This window comes from Ostrinia nubilalis, chromosome 1 (assembly GCF_963855985.1).
Source record: "Ostrinia nubilalis chromosome 1, ilOstNubi1.1, whole genome shotgun sequence".
Lineage (NCBI taxonomy): Eukaryota > Metazoa > Arthropoda > Insecta > Lepidoptera > Crambidae > Ostrinia > Ostrinia nubilalis.
Genome location: NC_087088.1, coordinates 7,474,023 through 7,496,462, shown reverse-complemented (window position 1 = coordinate 7,496,462; position 22,440 = coordinate 7,474,023). Strand labels below are relative to the sequence as shown.

The 22,440-nt window shown below is 38.1% G+C and overlaps 1 protein-coding gene across 1 annotated transcript; it reads left to right on the top strand.

Moving 5' to 3' along the window:
• The first annotated feature begins 373 nt into the window (after positions 1 to 373).
• Positions 374 to 2,302, top strand: LOC135077255 (uncharacterized). Its single transcript, XM_063971794.1, has one exon. It carries the CDS (start codon positions 374 to 376, stop codon positions 2,300 to 2,302), a length of 1,929 nt encoding a protein of 642 aa, XP_063827864.1.
• Positions 2,303 to 22,440: the final 20,138 nt, after the last annotated feature.

The window sequence follows — 22,440 nt, the reverse complement described above, 5'->3', positions numbered from 1 at the left end:
AACCCATTAAACATTTTTTATTTGTGTCTTATTTTTAATACATAGGTAATTGTAATACAATATAGCACAGAGCGTCACCGCAGCAGCGACAATCACGTCGTCATCCATTGAGGCCGCGAACGAGACTGCGAGGCTTCGCGAGTGTGGAGAGACACATATAAACGCGAAGTGCACGGCGCGAATCGCGGCGTGAATTCACAGCAAGAATCGCGAGCGAGTGTAGAGCGCGCTTAACGTACAGCTACACATGTTTTGCGATGCTAGTACTAAAGCGATGTGTACTGTTGCGTATTGGCGGTGGGAATTGAATGGTGTCATTCACGTTGCATTCATCGCAAGTAAGTGCAAAGTTATGCCTGTAAAACCTTTGACGATGCCCCGGGCCGAACTGCAAGCCGCCTTGTTAGCCGCTAGGTTGTCTAACACTATTGGAAAGGAACATAGAATAGCGCCCGCGCGTAGGTATTTTTGGTGCGACTCGACTACGGTTCTCCATTGGATTCGTAACAACGCGCGCACGTACAAAGCGTTCGAAGCGAACCGCCTAGGTGAGATTGACGAGTTGACGCGTGCGGAGGACTGGAGGTATGTACCTACAAAATTAAACGTTGCCGATTTAGCCACTCGGGAGAACTTCGATATGGCATTGCAGGAGGAATGGTTTGCAGGGCCGAAATTTTTATACTGTGACGAGTCTGGGTGGCCTAATGATGTGATTCGGCCGAGCACAGTTGAACCGACGGTGACGTCAGAGTGCGTTGCAGTCTTGAAACACGTCTCGGTTGACCTGCCCGTACCAGACCCGGAACGATTTTCTTCCTGGCTTCGTTTGGTGCGGACTACGGCTACCGTGTTAAAATTTATAAATATCTGCAGAGGACGGTCCGGGCAGATCGACCGGGACCTAATGGAGTGTGCTGAGCGGTTGTTGATAAAACAATCGCAAAGCGATAGCTTTCCGGATGACTTGGCTGCGATCACGAATGAGAGGTCATTGCACCGCAGCAGTAGGTTACTTTCCCTGTCTCCCTATCTAGACGAACATGGCGTGCTCAGAGTCGGCGGTCGCATCGACGCCGCGGCGAACGTGAGCATGGAGGTGAAGAGACCGGTAATTCTAGATGGTCGACATCCCGTAGCCAGACTTATCGTACGTCACTACCACACGAGGGCGGCTCATGGTAATCAGGAGACTGTTGTGAACGAGTTAAGACAGCGTTACTGGCTGTTGCGGCTGAGACCTACCGTCAAGGCCGTAGTATCCAGGTGTATGCTGTGCAGGATTCGCAAGAGCAGGCCGCAGGCGCCACGGATGGGTGAGTTACCCAAAGCCCGAGTTGCCCATCACCAGCGACCTTTTTCACACTGTGGGCTGGACCTGTTTGGGCCGATGGAGGTTTCCATTGGCCGGCGACGGGAAAGGCGCTATGGTGTCCTATTTACCTGCCTCACGGTACGCGCAGTCCATATTGAACTGGTTTCCTCCCTCACGTCGGACTCGCTGATCATGGCGCTGCGTCGGATGGCGGCCAGGCGTGGCTGGCCTCTTCATCTCTACTCTGATAACGGTACTAACCTGAGGGGCGCTGACACGGAGTTGAAGCGATCGATGCTGCCTTTGGACACTGAAAAGTTAAGTAACGAGGGTATTAACAACGGAATGGAGTGGACTTTTATCCCTCCCGCCAGTCCCCATTGGGGTGGGGCGTGGGAGAGGCTCGTACGTAGCGTGAAGACATCGCTGAAAGTCATATTATCTGAGCGTGCACCACGGGAAGAAGTGTTGAGCACTCTGATGGCTGAGGTGGAAAATATTGTCAACAGCCGCCCCCTGATGCACGTGTCTGTCGAACCAGGGGACGTTGAGTCGCTTACCCCCAACCATTTTCTTCTCGGTACGTCTTCCAACTTACCTGTCATAGGAAAGTACGAGAACTCAGATCTGCACTTGCGCAAGCTTTGGCGTACGGCGCAACGACTGACTGACATGTACTGGCAGAGGTGGGTGAAGGAAATCCTGCCTGATCTCATTCCCCGGAAGAAATGGCGGGATGAAACGACATCAGTAAAGGTCGGGGACCTTGTTTTTCTGGCAGACCCCCAGTCTACGCGCAACACCTGGCCGAAGGGGGTGGTTACACATGTCTTCCCGGGCAAGGACGGGGTCATCAGGCTGGTCGAAGTGCGTACTGCGACCGGGAGGTTACGGCGGTCGGTGGCCAACGTAGCACCTATCATCCTGAGTGATGAGTGCTGTGACAGCACTAGGGTGGGGGATGTTAGCGACGCGCCTAAAATTTAAACTGATTCGCGCCTAAAATTTAAATTCGTTTGGTTCCGCTACCCGCCGCCCTGCGGCGCCACGCGCGAGGGGGGGCAGGCACGGCGGCGGGGAGGGGAAGGAGCGAACCGATTGTGGAAAATTTTGTTAGTCCTTTTTTGTCTGTCACTCTCAATGTACTTAGTATGTGACTCGTGTGCAATAAAAACAGTGCAGTTTGAAATAAGCAGTTTTCATTTGTCATCGCGTCCCCTGGCCCCTACACAAGCAACACTAGACCTATTTTTATCGACAAAAAAGAGGTCAAAACATTTTTGATATTTAAAAAAAAAATAGAATTTTTTTTCTTCCAATTACTTATTGTAAAGAAAACGTAATAACTTTTAAACTAAGCGGTATATCCTGATAAAATAAAAACAGTAAAATGCTAAATAACAGGCGATACTAAAAAAATACATAAAATACACAAAAAAGGCCAACAAATAATAAAAAATGATACTTTTTAAAAAAAATGTGCTTTTAAATTCGTGTCTTTTTGGTTATTTGATAAATTTCTCCAAAAAATGCCCCTATAACCGGTAGTTTTTACTACTTTGTATTATTCTCTATCGTATTACCTTCGTAAAACCAAAAATCACATGTCTCTATCCCTATCACAACATTTGCAATGATCGTTTGAACTAAGCCTCTCGGGGCGCGCTATTCAACGCTTCGTTAACAACGAAACTGAAAATGGCTCTAGATTTGTAATTTTGATAAAGACAAGTTAAATTTCAAATAAAAACAAAAGATTTCGAAGTAAAATAAGCATTTTAGTTAAAATTAAAATTTTCTCTACCTGTAGCGGAGAATAATGTTGTGGCAGGCCTTTGTTCAAACGCTCATAGCAAATGTTGTGATAGGGATAGAGACATGCGATTTTTGGTTTTACAAAGATAATACGATAGAGAATAATACAAAGTAATAAAAACCACCTATTATAGGGGCATTTTTTGGATAAATTTATCAAATAACCAAAAAAACACGAATTTATAAGCAGACTTTTTGCAAAAAGTATCATTTTTTATTATTTGTTGGCCTTTTTTGTGTATTTTTTTAGTATCGCCTATTATTTAGCATTATTACTGTTTTTATTTTATCAGGATATAGCGCTTAGTTTAAAAGTTATTACGTTTTCTTTACAATATTAAGTAATTGGAAGAAAAAAAAATATTTTTTTTTTAAATCTCAAAAAAATTTTGACCTCTTTTTTGTCGATAAAAATAGGTCTAGTTTCATCTATTTTCATATGTACACTTTAACGTGACTCACACTGTATAATCAAATTATTATGGTTGTCGCAATCATGATACCGCTCAATATAGGTCGCGCAGCGAGAGATGAGGCGATCAATTATACAATAATATAAACAAAAATATTTTGTTTATTATTTATTTTCTAGACCCAACAGGTAAAAATTAATCGGCGTTTACCCGTGGTCCCCCCAACATGTCCCCCTGGTGGGTCCACGGGTAATTTTTTTTACCCGTTGTCCCACCGTTCTGAACAGTTTTTGCCAGTGGGTCTACGGGTAATTTATTTTAACCATAGTCCCACCACACAGTGGTAAACGTTGCATGTCACCTAGGTATAATTATAAAAAAATCTATAATTATTAATTAACCATAGATTTATAAGACTTATTCTTAAGTCCATACATATTTATTTCGGGCTTGTAGTGATCAAACTTTAAGGGCATAATCTATGGACAATTTTATCGATGAAAATATACTTTTATACTTCTTTTTATAGCCTGACCAGGAACATAAAAACCCTCGCCATGTTGCGGAAAACTAATGGTACTAATTTCTTTTAATGGCAACAGTAACTGAAAACTTCATTGACATGTCACCTTGCATGTCAGTCTATTGCTGTCAAAGTGTAAACAAACTTTATTTTAAATGTGCGCAATTGGTTTTATGAATTAAATTGCTAAAATATTTTTATAGTCGTGAAAGAAAAGTGGTTCACAATGTGTAAGTATTTGTCGAAGAGAAATACTAAGGGTTCGGACAATATTTTCATTGAATAATGTTTCCGACAAAGGTTGTCAAATTGACTGACATGTTTATCGTATAGTACAGTCCACTATGAAAATTAGCTGTGGTTTGTTTCAACTACCTATTTTAATTTTTTTTGTCACTTTCTAAGTGTTGAATTTTATGGGATTGGGAAAGAAGTACCGAGTTTGAAGCGCATTGCAGATGAGCAGACATTGCAGTTGAATATTCAAGTTCTGAATTTGATTATTGATGAATAATAAAATAAATTCTACTAGCTCGATTGATGGTTTCATTTAATTTATTTAAATCAGGTTACCTATAATAATATTTTTTCGTTAATTTATGAAAATATCAAATTAGCCCGTAATCATATAGTTATACATAAAGTTAGCCTATTAATTTAACACAGGTACGACTGTACTCAGTGTTGCACTATCAAATGCAATTGACGCGCCTCTATGCCAGGGTTTTTATGTTCCTGGTCAGGCTATAAGTTATTTTCCAACACAAGAAAAACCAGGTCGTTAAGGTATGTTTTATTTGGTTACTATGGAAACCGCTGGGAAGGGGTATCTTTGTTCAACAATGGACAACACGCATAAGTTATAATATTAAGTTAAATTATGACTTAATTTAAAGTTTAGATCACACACATTACACTAGTTTTTATTTCACCTCAATCCGTCCAGTATTACCGAAGATAGAGCCTCGAGAAGTTTACGGACCTTTTAAAATTTTCAAAAATTTCCAATATTCGCGCGTGACGTCACAACATGATTTTGCAGCCCCCGCACGTTAACCCATTTACCACTTTTTGTCTTTTTCCAACTAAAATAAAATTTTACCTAACTGACAACTGATGTTAGTTGTCATCGTTCAATCACATTTCAAACTAGGCGCTAAAAAAGTAACCATTATTATGCCATATTTATGCACCTAAAAGAAATATATCTAAATTTTTTGGAAAAATAACCAAGTTTGTGTCTCTGCTCAATAACAAGTAAATAGTCCAGTTATTTGTTAATTTTACTTGGAAAGTCTTCCGGAATTTTCGAAAATTGCTGAATAAATAGATTTCGCTATGTTCTTTCCGAATTTTGTGACCTCGTTAATAGCCGCGCGTACGCCCGCCTTATTGAAAAAAATCCGCCTTAAAAAAGGTTTTTGACAACTACTTTTTTCATTTTATAATTTTTGGGACATAGACAAGCTTAGAAGCTTTGATTGTGATTTTGTTGAAACTGTACAATATTATTGTTTGTAACCCAGATTAACATATAGGCTATAATTTATGCCGATCTGTGACACTAAATCTCACGCGGGTGAAGCCGCAGGCAAAAGCTAGTCGTGAAATAAATAGGAAACTACTACTATGGGCCTCATAAGAAGGCTCAAGGTCACCCAAAGGGTGATGGAGCGGGCTATGCTCGGGGTTTCCCTGCGTGATCGAATCAGAAATGAAGAGATCCGCAGGAGAACCAAAGTGACCGACATAGCACGCAGAATTGCTAAAATCAAGTGGCAGTAGGCGGGACACATAGCTCGTAGAGACGATGGCCATTGGGGCAGAAAATTTCTTGAGTGGCGATCACGGGCTGGAAGACGTAGCGTGGGCAGGCTTCCTACTAGGTGGACCGACGATCTGGTAAAGGTCGCGGGAAGAACCTGAATGCGGGCAGCGCAGGACTATTCATTATGAAAAACCTATGGAAAACCCAAAGGCCTCTTGCCTTTGTCCAGCAGTGAACGTAATTTGGCTGTAACGACGAAATAGGAAAGAATGTAACTATCAAAAATCTTCTCTAAGGCAGTATTTTTCCAATTTCGCAACGAGCGCGGCAATCACACTTTTCTAACAGACTAACAGAGAGCATAGCGAAATCTATTTTAATCACCAATTTTCAAAACTCTCGGAACACTTTCCAGGTAACCACGTTAATTTGTATCAAACGACTGGACTATAATTTAATTGATATAAAAATTTGGGTACATCTTCTCAAAAACAAAAGAACTGGTGCTAAAAGGGTTAAGTGACGTTTTGACATTTGTAGAGGGCCTTGTAGAAGGGGAGGCTATGGTGCTGAATGTGGATTAACTCGAGTGTCATAGTAACTTATTAGACTGCTAAGCTTGATGATAAAAAGAAAAATATTTTATTCAATGTACATAGTCTGGTCATAAGTTCTGTCATATGATAATAACTTTTGAATTTTGAATGAAGGTTTCAAAAACATTTTTTACTGAATTAGAATTAAAAAGAAAAAATGTGCGATAGTTCGAATTTTATTGTATGTGTAGGTGTAGTGGACGCATAAAGAATAGAGGTTTGCACCGGAGCAGTGAGTACCGGAGAATAACCGGTGATTTACCGGTAAAAGTAATCGATTGAAATAATCGGTATTTAACCGATTGATCTCCGGTGATCGTCGCATCTATTTTTTTATATAATAAAGTAACACAAATAAAAGACACATTCAACAATATTTTGTTTTATACAATTATTTAACATGCCACTTATTTACAACCTTGTTTCTTTCTAATTATATTATTTTTTCAGTCATTAATTCAAAACGGTCTTGTCCGTTTATGTGATTCATTTCACTAGCAACTAACTGGCCAAATAATTTGTTGCAATGTTCGTGATTATTTTTGTAATTTTCTGTTTGCATTCCTTTTTCATTGCTCATTACTATGGGTTGCTTTTTTGGTATATTTCTAGCACAATCACCTTCTGGTTCTTCGTCAGAAAATGTCATCCTTTGCGCATATTCTTCAAATAAATCTAAATAGAATAAAAAATAGGTAAATAAAATAAATTAAATAAATAAATAATAAAATAAAATAAGTAAAATAAAAATAAATAAATACTAAACGATAGAAGAAACATGTTACGCTATGATGCTGTTGACATGTTGTGTTTCTTAAATCAAAATCAGCATTTGCTAACAATATAAAACGTTTTCTTTTCTTAATAAATGATTATATAAAGTATATCAATCGCTTATTCTTATTTCATCAATTTGAATGTATAATTAAAAAATAGAAACAAAATTTCTTTATTCTCCGGTGATCTCCGGTTTTTCACCGGAGATTGCCCGATCACCGGTGAATTCAATCGGTTGTTAAAATCTCGCTCCGGTGCAAACCTCTAATAAAGAAGTCCGAACTGCAGTTGTCACGTTGCATTGCTACGCGCCAAAGCTGATTTTCGTTGTGCTGAAAAAATTTAGTTTATCTTTTCATTAAATGATAGGTATATAGGTGTACCAGAATCTCATGGCAAACAAAAATATTGGAAAAGTGTCTTTCATATGGCAAATGTCTATGGATTTATTGTCACCTGTCAAAGTAAATCAAGTGAACTGTCAGTCGCTGCAGAAATTTTGTAATCTCTTCATGCCTATTTGTTATTTTTGTGAAAAAGTCGAAAAAGCTCAAGCAAGTCATATTGTTTTCAATGTGTATTGTAAAATAAGGTATAATTCAAAGTCAATCTTTGATTTTAAAGCGCGTCGTTGAGTTTACAGTAAGTTGGAGTGAAATTGGATACATTTAGTTTATTACCTAACTGCGTCAGAAGGGTTTTTTCAACCGACTTCAAAAAAAGGAGGAGGTTCTCAATTCCACCCGTATATTTTTTTTTAATATTATTCTTATGATAGCTGCTTTATTTTGTTTTTGGGGGTTTCAGGTGTACCTCACAAATTGGTGCAGAGGAATGGTGAAAATGTTATTATGACCATGTAAATAAAATTGAAAAAGATTTCATCAAGTAAGATGTAAGATAGAATAATTGAAATGGTGGAAGAGCAATTTATAATAAATACCTCTTTATCTTGATCATCTATTGAAGAAAAGTGGAATCCTTGGAATCGTTTTCTAGTTCTGAATGAAGTGTTTAGTTATAAGTATGATACATAATAAAATTAGTTACATAAAGTAATATAAGGTGTTATTTTTTGTACTGATCATACTTTACCAACGCATCTAATAAAATCATACAAATACAACCCAAGTGTTTTTAAAAAAAAATTCAGGCTAGTTTTTGTTTTTACTTTTCCTAACAAAAAAAAGATATTATTTTTACAACCATCCTGTCTTCACTCACTGCCTCTCTCTCTTTCTTTACTCATTTCATTCATACGAGTACGAACAATGGCCGCGCGCATTCATTCAACGTTCACACACATAAAGGTTAGATTACACTAAACCTACGTTACCAAAAATTATCACTCGTGAGTATGTACGATGTTACGTCATGTTAATAGGTACTACGCGCTGGGAGAAACAAAATCTAACTACATAAGTAGGTAAATAAGTGTATTTTCATTAGTGTAATAGCGGGGGACTTTTCCAACGAACCGAGGCGAATCATCCGCGTTAAACTAGAAATTTAAAAAAGGATAGAAATTGGAATTCAATATCTACGGTTTCGTAATGCCTACGCAATTTATTTAGAGACGTAATAAAAAATTGATAGGTACATACCTATTACTACTTCGCTTCGCTTCAGTGGAAATGCACCCTAATATTGAATATGAATAGGTGTTGTAAATAAAACTTACTGATCAATTTTCCTGGTTTTAATTCCTAAATTATGATTTGCCATCACACTTTAGATTCATTGATTTTACTTATTCACACATTTACCTATTTTGAATGTTGTTATTTAAAGTTCCTAGGTTATTATTACACTAATCACAATACATTTTGAACGTCAAGCCTTTGTTGAATGTTCACGTAAACACTGTCTTGCACTGTCTAATCTAGCCACGATCGAATTGAGATAATGCTTTCGGGCTGCACACTTGCTTGCTGTTCACTAGACACCACGACGGATGTTGTATTCACAATTCGCGCACTAACTTTTTTACGGAAAAAGTCCCTTTCGCGTAAACAAGCACTCATCTGTCCAAATCACACTGTAGGTATGTACCTAGGTAGACTTCCGCAATAACCATCGATAGAACTAGGTCGCGGTCGTGGCCCTCTGGCAACAACTCCTTGATAAGGCATTCCGTATTTTTACGCAAAAGCCGCCGTCTGCGGCGCTCGCATCTGGGTACCGCCAGCACTGTGCCGGTGATTGAAATTGAAATCCAGAACTTCGTCCTCGAGGCGCACGGAATCTCGTCAAGTCAAGATACGGCTGCGCTCCCTGAAGCGCTGCGCGGCTCCAAACAAGCAAGGTATGAAGGTTTTCGACTCGTCAATGTTTCTCGTCGGCCAGTTAGTGTGCCCGAAACATAATTTCACCTGCGTTTTGTTATTGATCAAGCGCGGCATTGTAATAAACCACACATACACTGCAATACGTTTGGGCGCATTGGACGGACTGGGACGATTATTTATGTTGTTGCGCTCCCGCATGCCGATCGGCGGCTCGGCGCGGGCTGTGGGCGCGGAGCGACTGGCAGCGATATCAATATGGCCGACTCACGCGGCGCGGCACGTGGCAGTGGTCGTTGCCCTCGGCCGGCTACTACGATAGTGCGTACAAACGAATACTCACCGCGCTCAAAGGATGATTTATTTTTTATTTTTTTCGAAACATTCTTTGTCGTTTTACTCGAAAACTAGCCTGATTTTTTTTTTAAAAACACTTGGGTTGTATTTGTATGATTTTATTAGATGCGTTGGTAAAGTATGATCAATACAAAAAATAACACCTTATATACGATTTACATATTTTTCAAGACTATTATTATTACTGACGGGATTGCTACCATGTACCTTAGTTTTGAGTTTCCAATATTTCGGCACTGTTACAAGCGCCATGGTCACGGAGTAACTGAAGAAATTAAAACCAGACATCGTTCAGATGATAAGGTATGGTAAATGATAAGTCTTTATCAATGAAGAAGCAGAAGTTCAATTTCATGTATCCTCCATCTAGGCTAGTTTCCATCGTCACTCAAAGTTTGAATGCGGTCTCAAATTTGGGCTTAATTGAGGTATTTTTTGGGTGAGAGGCATAAGAACTAATGCCGTTTTATATCAAAAATTCATACTTAGAGGTACTCAACCAGGTACAAAGTATTTCCTTGTATGTTGGTCTGCCACTCTTTAGTATCTCCCGATATCCCCGCTTCGGCTCCCCTACTAACCATTCTAACCATTGTACAGATAATATCTTACATGCAGCTTTTCATGTTACTACGTCACATTTTCAAAATCCGCGCGGAAAATCGCTCCTAGCGGAAGAGCGCACTTTGAGCTTGAATATTTCAGTCATTTTTAAAGATATCAAAAAAGTAAAAATACAGTATTCATTCTAATTTTTTGTAGTTTTTTTTGGCATCTTCAACAAAAATTGTGCGCCATGTCCATTACGTCGAAACTAATAAACGTAGACTAATAAAGGACAGTGCCAGTGACATGCAACGTTTACCACTGTGCGGTGGGACTATGGTTAAAATAAATTACCCGTAGACCCACTGGCAAAAACTGTTCAGAACGGTGGGACAACGGGTAAAAAAAATTACCCGTGGACCCACCAGGGGGACATGTTGGGGGGACCACGGGTAAACGCCGAAATTACGGCTAATGATGTAGCCAGGATAACGTTATCCTGGCAGAATCCGTTTTTCTTGAATACCGCTGGAACAGCTGCCTTCTTTTGCTGAGGGCTCAAATTTAAAATTTGGGGCACATTTACACCAGATAGGGCACTAATTATGTGCGTTCCCTTCGAGAGGCCACTGTGGAAAACGAAGGTTTCGTATACATAAAAATTTAGCAGAACCTCTAAAACAAATGTAGCCAGAATGATAAATTTGTAGGTGTTGTAAGTTGGACGCTACAACCCGCCGAATGTGGTCCCTCAGATGAACTATGTCAAATACCAAATTACTGAATCTGACCAAATAAGATGATTTTCATGAATGGTAATATTTAGGAAGTAAATCGTAGGGCTACATACGAAAATAAGAGCTCTGGATAGTTACTGCAAATAAAGAAAATCCAATCAGACGATGGGCCCTCAGTTCACCAGTGCACAAAATTTACTTTAATGCTACAAATTGGAACTTGAGACTAAGTTTCTTTGGTAAGGTTTTAATTTTAGCAGAAGTAGCCACAATGCTACCCTGAGAGTACAGGGTTTATATATTCTACTAGTACAGAATAAAAGCTCTAGTAAAGTGAGCCCTCGGAACACACGCTAAAAACCAATTCCATGATAAATATCTCGCCCAACTCATTGTTTGATAAAAATAGTTTACACCATTTTATGTACAAAATTTGCAGTTTAAAATTGTATTCAAATATTATTGCTGTATAAAGTATTTAAAGAAATATCTTGCTTCTTAAATTCTCCGTAATGATTTTGTGTATGTTAACCACATTGTCGATTTTTTTAGGAAACTCAAAACTAAAGTATAAGTAGGTATTGTGTACTATTGCCTAAGAGGTATTTTGAGATAAATCCGAGTCTATTGATTTTATTTTAATTAAATAGGTAAGTACGACGTAAAAATAATTTTATTTAAAGTACCTACGCATTGTGAGATACGGAATAGATTTAGAGCTGTGATACAACAAAATCGATTAATGCCGCGGTTCATTAATCAATAGCAGTGAATCGTTCGTTCGTTTCAGCCAAAAAGCGGATTTGTGAGTAAACCAGTACTCTTACAATCGAATAAAAAGATGTAGCATGTACCCTTGGTACACCTTTATAACCACAGTAAATATAAATGATGTGGCTTTGCGCAAAAGAGAGATTTCAAGAAATTTTATTTATTTTAACAGTCTTACTTTCGTGGCCGAATACGCAATTCCCTTATAACAAGGGAACATGGCATACAATGGACAAATTAAAATGTTCCTTGAATAAGCTATCCTGTTAATTTCAGCTTTATATTACGGCTTATAAGAAAGTTATCGGACTGCAAAAAAATATCAGGAATTCTTCTATAAGCCGACCAAATTATAAAGGTCACAAAAAAGCGACCGTTCCATACATAAGGCTTGCCATCTTAAATCAACGGTATGATATTGGTATGGATATGGTTTCGTCAGTACAGTTGCGAACAAAGGTGTTGTGTTGAGTTAAGAGGTCAGATTATTGAAATAATAAAACGAACATTTTATTTCTTAAATACATTTTAAAAATAATTTACATTACAGATAACAATGAGAGGATGACATTGCAAGGTGGTGCCAGTCCAGTCTTAAATCCGTTGACATCTGCTGCATCTGCCATCTTTTTGGTTAGAAGACTCTTCCATCTTGCAGCGTAGACCTTTAGCTACAGACCCTAGACAGTATTTTTGTGAAAATTCTTACGCATGGTGGAGGAAGGGACGCTCTAGACACTCAAGTCTACAAAGAGTCACATGAACTCCAGTTTTAAATCCGTTGACATCTGCTGCATCTGCCATCTTTTTGGTTAGAAGATTCTTCCATCTTGCAGCGTAGACCATTAGCTACAGACCCTAGACAGTATTTTTGTGAAAATTCTTACGCATGGTGGAGGAAGGGACGCTCTAGACACTCAAGTCTACAAGGAGTCACATGAACTCCAGTTTTAAATCCGTCGTTGACATCTGCTGCATCTGCCATCTTTTTGGTTAGAAGATTCTTCCATCTTGCAGCGTAGACCTTTAGCTACAGACCCTAGACAGTATTTTTGTGAAAATTCTTACGCATGGTGGAGGAAGGGACGCTCTAGACACTCAAGTCTACAAGGAGTCACATGAACTCCAGTTTTAAATCCGTTGACATCTGCTGCATCTGCCATCTTTTTGGTTAGAAGACTCTTCCATCTTGCAGCGTAGACCTTTAGCTACAGACCCTAGACAGTATTTTTGTGAAAATTCTTACGCATGGTGGAGGAAGGGACGCTCTAGACACTCAAGTCTACAAAGAGTCACATGAACTCCAGTTTTAAATCCGTTGACATCTGCTGCATCTGCCATCTTTTTGGTTAGAAGATTCTTCCATCTTGCAGCGTAGACCTTTAGCTACAGACCCTAGACAGTATTTTTGTGAAAATTCTTACGCATGGTGGAGGAAGGGACGCTCTAGACACTCAAGTCTACAAGAAGTCACATGAACTCCAGTTTTAAATCCGTCGTTGACATCTGCTGCATCTGCCATCTTTTTGGCTAGAAGATTCTTCCATCTTGCAGCGTAGACCTTTAGCTACAGATCTTAGACAGTATTTTTGTGAAAATTCTTACGCATGGTGGAGGAAGGGACGCTCTAGACACTTAAGTCTACAAGGAGTCACATGAACTCCAGTGGGTCTAGACAAAGTGCAAATTATAATCGCAAACCAGTCGAAAAGTGGTCGAAAAGCCCCTTTTTTGTATGGAGTTTTGACGGATTCGATTTTCGATTCGATCAAAAAGTGCGTTTTGTCTAGGGGGGCAGTTTTAAATCCGTTGACATCTGCTATCTTTTTGGTTAGAAGATTCTTCCATCTTGCAGCGTAGACCTTTAGCTACAGACTTTAGACATTATTTTTGAAAAAAAAAAACGCATGGTGGAAGGACGATGGAAACTGATTAGAAATTTAATATTTAAAAATCGTTTGCACGAATTACAATATTCCACATAACTGTACAAAACATTGACAGCTAAGCTACTAATTTGCAAAGTATACCTGTATGTATGGAGTGATCGCTTTTCTGTAACCTTTATAATTTGGTTGGCTTATAGAAGAATTCCTGATATTTTTTGCAGTTCAATAACTTTCTTTTAAGTCGTAATATAAAGCTGAAATTAACAGGTTAGCTTATTCAAGGAACATTTTAATTTGTCCATTGTATGCCATGTTCCCTTGTTATAAGGGAATTGCGTATTCGGCCACGAAAGTAAGACTGTTAAAATAAATTAAATTTCTTGAAATCTCTCTTTTGCGCAAAGCCACATCATTTATATTTACTGTGGTTATAAAGGTGTACCAAAGGTACATGCTACACCTTTTTATTCGATTGTAAGAGTACTGGTTTACTCACAAATCCGTTTTATCTGATTTTCGAAATCATTTAATTACACTGGTGTTTATCATTCAAATCAATGACTAATGCTTGAACTAATTTGGACATATCAAGGTCTATCATTGGTATTTTTTTCAAACTTCTGCGTTGAGCCATTTACGAGATCTGGGACATCACAAAACATTACCCCAGCAAAATTCTGAATAACTTGAAAACCGGAACACGAACAAAGGACATCATCCACGTTTCATATATTTTTGGTCCAAATACAAAAGTGCCGGCCAACAAAAAAAAGTGCTGTATTCTGACAGAATACGTCTGCCTTAGCATTTGTTACTATGGCACCAAAGCCGTAGCTCCACTGTGCGTCGAGTATTTGAGATCTAAAAGTCATCGATTATTCATACATTTTTTGTTCAAAATCAAAAGTGTCGGCCAATAAAAAAAAAAGTGCTGTGTTCTGACAGAATACGTCCGCCTTAGCATTTGTTACTATGGCACCAAAGCTGTAGCACCACTATGCGTCGAGTATTTGAGATCTAAAATTCATCGACAATTCATACATTTTTTGTTCAAAATCAAAAGTGTCGGCCAATAACAAAAAGTGCTGTCTTCTGACAGAATACGTCCGCCTTAGCATTTGTTACTATGGCACCAAAGCTGTAGCACCACTGTGCGTCGAGTATTTGAGATCTAAAATTCATCGACGATTCATACATTTTTTGTTCAAAATCAAAAATGTCGGCCAATAAAATAAAAAGTGCTGTATTCTGACAGAATACGTCCGCCTTAGTATTTGTTACTATGACACCAAAGATGTAGCACCACTGTGCATCGTAGTATTTGAGATCAAAGTCAGTCGTTTCATATATTTTTAGAGCTCAAATACTACGATGCACAGTGGTGCTACAGCTTTGGTGCCATAGTAATAAATGCTAAGGCGGACGTATTCTATCAGAATACAGCACTTTTATTTTTTGGCCGGCACTTTTGATTTTGGACCAAAATGGATGATGTCCTTTTGCTATTCGTGGACAAATTACTACGCAACAAAAGCTATCTATCCATGTATTAGGTTCCGGGATAGAACGACTTTAAAAAAAAAATTTTGCCAGGGTAATGTTTCAAACATTACCCCAGCAAAATCTGTTTTTTCCTAATAACTTTAAAACTATAATTTGAACGAATTTTGCTATTAGTGGACAAATTTCTGCTCACGATGGACTAATTATCTGCTATACTCTCGACTCTCTAAAGCACAACATTTATAAAAATTTTGCTGCGGTAATGCACTCGTTGAATTCGACGATTGAGTAAAAATCGCCCTGTATACATGGTGATTTTGTTATCAGTATACTTTTTTTTATTATGCTCTATCTACAGAAATGTTTAACAGTACAACTTTATCTTGAATTTTTTAAATCATGGTATAGGTTGTGTAGAGACACTTTTTCTAGTTATCCATTAATTTTCTGATGTGTGGTTACCCTAATACGAATATTCTGTTCACACATAAATGAGTCCGTTTTATTTCAAGAAAGGAAATATTTACACACCACACAGATACTCAAGTTTGTACTACGAAATGACTACGTTTTTATATTATTATGTGTAAATTAATACACCTTCCACCTTGTCTCTAAATATGATAACTATTTTCTGAAACGTGTGGCCCGAGGGCTCACTTTACTAGAGCTTTTAATTTATTCTGTACTAGTAGAATATATTAAACCCTGTACTTTCAGGGTAGCATTGTGGCTACTTCTGCTAAAATTAAAACCTTACCAAAGAAACTTAGTCTCAAGTTCCAATTTGTAGCATTAAAGTAAAGGACAATGTTCATTTCTGGCCTGGCGTGGACAAGCTGCTAATGAAAATATGAATTTGCCAAAATTTTTTAATTATTTTTTAAAGTATTGACTTAGTGTAACTTTGTATCAATTTGCCTTTATAAAAATCCAATTTAAATAGTACTTTATGTGATAATTACAACTTCCTGTCTTTAACACTCAATTCAGTGTTGCCAAAATGAATCTTATCGGTAAGAATCGATTCATATCGATTGTTTTTCGACTATGACAATTAGTATTTTTTTAAATACGTATTCATTAAAATGACATTTATAAAACCTTTTTAATATTCTAATAACACTACCAAGAATATTTAAATAACTAAATGAAACCTTATTTCACACACACCTTATTATACACCTTATTTTGAGTCATCAAAAAATACAATTGATTTTTATATCGATTATTTTTATTCATTACCACATTATTAGCATGGCAACACTGAAAATATTGTCACAGCTGTTTATCTGTCAAATAATTCGCTTTGTTTTGTACAGGGTACGGAAACTTCCATACTACGATCAAACTTGCTTCCAAACAGCGACTTCAGTCGATAAATTCCAATACTTTTTTTTTTTTTTTTCTTCTTTATGGCTCTCGCGGATTGCGTTTAGCCACGACGGGGTTCTTGATTTTTGCGTTCAGTTTTGCCATAAGTTTTGCGGACATTGCGTTTAGACAGGGTGGGATTGGGTTAAAGTTAAAAGGTAGGGAAACGAATCAATTACGGAAGGAAACGGAACAAAGGATGGTTTTCATAGGATCAATTTAGGTGTGATATAAGTACAAAATAATAAAAATAAAATAATATTTACATAAGTACAATATACATTACTATTTACAATTTTATATTATTATGGGTAATAAATTCGGCTAGGATATTATAAACATCAATGTTATTGGTATATAATAGGCAAGTGATGGATGTAGGAAAAGGAATTTTAATGGCTAAAAGAGAACTAATAAAAGAGGAACGATCATATAGGCAACAGTAAAAAAATATGTGATTTAAGTCTCCGACTCCAGAACCACAAGTGCACGAATCATAATCAAGTACATGAATTTTAGCCAAGTGTGCTGGAGTGCACACGTGACCAAGTCGCATTCTAGTTAAAATGGTAGTAACTGTTTTGGAAAGATTAATTTTAACAAACCATGGTTTACAAAGGATGGATGGTTGAATGAGCTTGTAATGTTTCCCCTTAGATTGGCTAGTGAACTCCCAATTCTCATCCCAGGCAGATTTGAGATAAGCTTTGGGAAGGGCTGCCGTTAAGTCATGGCAATAATTTGTGTACGAATGTATATCTCCACACTCAACCGCTTCATTGGCCAGCTTATCAGCTTTATCATTTCCTGGAATATTGGTATGACTAGGAATCCACGCAAAATTAATTAAATGACTGTTAAGACTACATTTGTGAAGTAATTTCCTGCATTCTGTAATAATAGGATAATTAGTATTGTTCTTAAATGGAAATTTATGTAATGCCTGCAAAGCACTTTTAGAGTCACAAAATATTACAGTTGTGTTTAATTTCATAAGGAGAGCATACTCTAAAGCCTTAAACAGTCCAAAACATTCTCCTGTAAAGACTGATGATTCTGGACGGAGTTTTATTTTCTGGACAATATGATATTGTTTATGGTATGCGCCAACGCCAACATGACCCGTTGGAGAGTGCTTAGATGCATCGCAATAGATATGATGCCAATCGCCCCAGTGTTCGTCTACGATCTGATTGAACTTAATGTTAGCATTGTAGTCATCCTTATGTATGTCTAGGTTGAAATGAATTGTCGGAGTAAGAATAAGGGATTCAAAATTTACAGAAAATATCGGAAGAAAGGAGGTTCTGTGGACTGGGGCTTGGATTGATATAAATTTACGAAAACTAATAATCACACAAGGAGGAGATTTACGTGACCAATAAGAGGAAGTATCAATTAAATCATTAAGTCTGTTGAGTTTGCTATATATAGGATGGTCAGCAAATTGAAGTACACGGAAAAGATACTTGTCACATAAATATTGGCGGCGTAATTTCAATGGGGGCTCAACACATTCAGCTTGCAAGGCATTGATTGGACTCGATTTCATAGCACCAGCTATAATCCTTAGCGCTTTAGATTGAATCGCATCCAATTTACTTAAACCAACTAAATTACAAGGCTCTAGATAGAAACTGCCATAGTCAAGTACACTTCTTATAATAGCATTGTATAAAAGTCTTAATGACGCTGGGTGAGCACCCCACCAGACTCCAGAAACACATCTTAAAATATTTAAAAGCTTTTCAGATTTTGCAGCAATGCTATAACAATGAGGAAGCAATACTTTTTAACTACCCTAAAACGCTTTAGATGTCGCTGCTCCTGTTTCCTTCATATTTTCATTTTTTTCTTAATTAAAATATATTTCAGAATATTGTTAATTACAATGTGAAAACTTTTTTTAAAATGAAATTAATTTGTTTTAATTTAAAACTGAACGGTGACATTTTTTGTTATAATTTACATAATAGAGTAGTAGAAATTACTATTTAACATATGGCAACTTTGTTTTTCCTCCAAAATGGCCGGTGTTGTTTTTGTTAGGTTGAATGCATTCTTGTTTTCTTAGCCATCGTTTATGAGTTCTGTGGCCCTATTAAAGTATTGAAGAGTCGAGTCAAACTCAAGTTCATTCCTTCGTACCTGCTGCTGTTCTGGTTCATCGGAGTTTTGTTCGTTCCTTCGTGAATCGCGAAGAAACTTTCTGTTATGTTCACAAGTGATCTGAGTTTTCTCAAAGTGCAAATGCTTTTTTAGTGTTGTTGAAAACTTTGCGAAAAGACGCTTTTGGTGTATAATACTTATTATGTGTGTTCATAAATAAAGTAAAATTATTAAATTGAAAAGTTTTTGTTTATTTGCATTTCCATGTGCAATGTAGAATTTTTCCAAATCCATTGTTTTGAAAATAATACAATACGTACACCATAAAGATAAATACTTTCAAAATAATGGATTTGAAAAAATTCTACATTGTACATCAAAAAAACAATAATTCTTTGAAGGTTATGAGGGCCTATGTGTGCGTGAACTGTGTGTATGTGTGCGTGAACTGTGTGTATGTGTGCGTGGACTTTATGTATGTATGTGTGCGTGGACTATGTATGTATGTGAGCGTTACGTACGTAGGTTAAGTACAGGGAATTTAACACCAGGCTGTCAATTAGTAGGTTCAAAAATTTGACAGAGAGGGTTCTCTATTTCCTATGTATTACTTTTCTCTATGGTTTTGTATTTTTCATCGTGAGTGTTGTTTAGTTCTCAAAACTAAGTCTTTGCCAAAATAAAAGCAGAAGAGTGTTGTATAAGTTTCCCTTTTGACGACTTTATTTTTTTGACCATGGTCCTCTATGCTTCCCTTCCCGATGACCCTGGCATACTCTCGAACTACGAATCTCGCTCAACCAATGACCAATGGCTACCTGAATGTCTCCAACTTCCTCATTGGCCCTAGAGCAATTCCAAGTATACCATCAATAAAAGCCTAATTAGAGTCATCAAACCTCTCAGTCATTCAATTAGAGCCATTAGAACTTCATAACTATGAGTTGTTTTCTGTGTGTAAGCTGAGGACACGTGTCCCCAGCTGACACATCTGTATCTTCGTAAATATTTATGCTACGATAATGTATTATACCTCAAAAATTACAGTCGAATCCAAATAGTAGGCTTTCCACTTTTCAAGACTTTAGCTCAAATACTGTTAAAACCACGATCAAAAAACTATGTGCGAGCTGGAGTACCGTGTCTCCAGCTTACACATCTGTATCTTTGTAAATATTTAAGCTACATCAATGTTTTATATCTCATAAATTAAAGTCGAATAAAAAAACCCGACTTCAAATCTTTCAAAGCTTTATCTCGAACCGTTTTCGAACTACGAACCGATATGTATGTGTAAGCTGGTGACACGTAACACACGGTGGATTATTAAAACCGTATAAGTTAGAGTTGCGTTTTAAAGATCAAATAATTCGTTATAATTAAAGTACACACGAGACATAATTTCAAATCTCTAGGCCTCTTAGTTTCAGAATTAAAAGCCAAAAACTATTTTCCCGCCAAATAATTCAAATAATGTGGGTCGACTGCGACGTTGCCGTTCCGTGCGTCCACTAGAGCAGTCGAATTTGAACCTAAAAACTAGTAGCGTTTGAATCATTTTTATTTGTAGTTTAAATCATTTAATTTCGATTATAAGAATTTTAGACTAGGAGCCGGCTGATTTGTGTATTGAGTACCTAATAACCTTAAAGGCACTGGGTCTCTATCAGAAGGAACTCTAGGGGTGGAATCTCCATAGGCGTGGGTTAACGGGCAAGGAGATAATATCTTGGATGGTTGACAATCACTTTTCCTACAATTTAACGTTCCACCAAACTCAACACGCTTTTCAAAGATAACCTCGCAGCCGCCTGCTCACACTTGACATGACACAACTCATTGACAGTTATCTTTTTCTGCGCATCAGTCGGGTGTTACGTTTAGGAATCACAAACCTTCTGCTCTACAGATTTCTACAGATAACATAATATTAAGATTGGTACTATTAATCATCAATAATAATTTGCAGCATCTGTGTCCGGCGCCGACACGGCCAGCCTGACTATCGCACGGCCTCGTGCGCTTAGTCCAGGGTTTGTCCATCTGTAAACATTCAATTTCTTATTATCACAGCTCGTCCATTCCTGACTACAGAGCGTGCGAATATCAGATCGTAGAATCACAATAAATATAGCTGATCAGGGCGTGATGACCCTGGATCAGGAAACCAAACCATTACAGCTGGCCCGGGCGCGAAGCCCGACCAGGAAACCAAAACATTACAGCTGGCCCGGGCGTGAGGCCCCTTCGACCAGGAAACCAAAACATTACAGCTGGCCCGGGCGTGAGGCCCCTTCGACCAGGAAACCAGGGTTTAGGTAACATGGCCCGACGCGCAAGGCTTAAGCCAAGGCTCCTTCAACCATTTACCTCAAACCGCACCACTACTACTGCTGATCCAGGCATGCAGCCATGCGACCAGGAAACCAGGGTTTAGGTAACATGGCCCGACGCGCAAGGCATAAGCCAAGGCTCCTTCAACCATTTACCTCAAACCGCACCACTACTACTGCTGATCCAGGCATGCAGCCGTGCGATCAGGAAACCAACATTACACCAGCGTGGCCCGGGCGTAAACAGCCCCTTCAACCACGGCAACAGGGCGGCCCGGGCGCCCTTGGCCCGGCCCCCTCAACTCACTCACTCACAAAGGCCCTTCCAGTTTACGTCAATCACAATAATTTCCGTCAACCTGCACCAACTCTCAATGTCTGAGCCAGCATCCTCCATGTAAAACTTGATGAGTTGCGTAGCGTAGGTGTGCATGCTGAAAGATTTATCTCCTTTGAATAGTGCCCTTCGAATCCCACTTCTGATAAAGGCACTGGGTCTCTATCAGAAGGAACTCTAGGGGTGGAATCTCCATAGGCGTGGGTTAACGGGCAAGGAGATAATATCTTGGATGGTTGACAATCACTTTTCCTACAATTTAACGTTCCACCAAACTCAACACGCTTTTCAAAGATAACCTCGCAGCCGCCTGCTCACACTTGACATGACACAACTCATTGACAGTTATCTTTTTCTGCGCATCAGTCGGGTGTTACGTTTAGGAATCACAAACCTTCTGCTCTACAGATTTCTACAGATAACATAATATTAAGATTGGTACTATTAATCATCAATAATAATTTGCAGCATCTGTGTCCGGCGCCGACAACCTATATTTTATAAATAAATAATAATAAATAATGGTTGTCCCGGGAAAGGACGTAGGATAGATTTTATCCCGGTTTTTGAAATATGATAAAGATTTTCATCATCATCATAAATCATCTGAAAATTATAAATAACTTGAAAAAATCGAGTATTCGGGTAGCCCTAGTGATACTCTACCTCTGGGCTTCGGCTTGACAGTACTTTTTGGGAAACCTTGTATAGCCCGACCAGGAACATAAAAACCCTCGCCATGTTGCGGAAAACTAATGGTACTAATTTCTTTTAATGGCAACAGTAACTGAAAACTTCATTGATATGTCACCTTGCATGTCAGTCTATTGCTGTCAAAGTGTAAACAAACTTTATTTTAAATTTGCGCAATTGATTTTGTGTATTAAATTGCTAAAATCTTTTTATAGTCGTGAAAGAAAAGTGGTTCACAATGTGTTAAAGTATTGTCGAAGAGAAATACTAAGGTTTCGGCAATATTTTCATTGAATAAT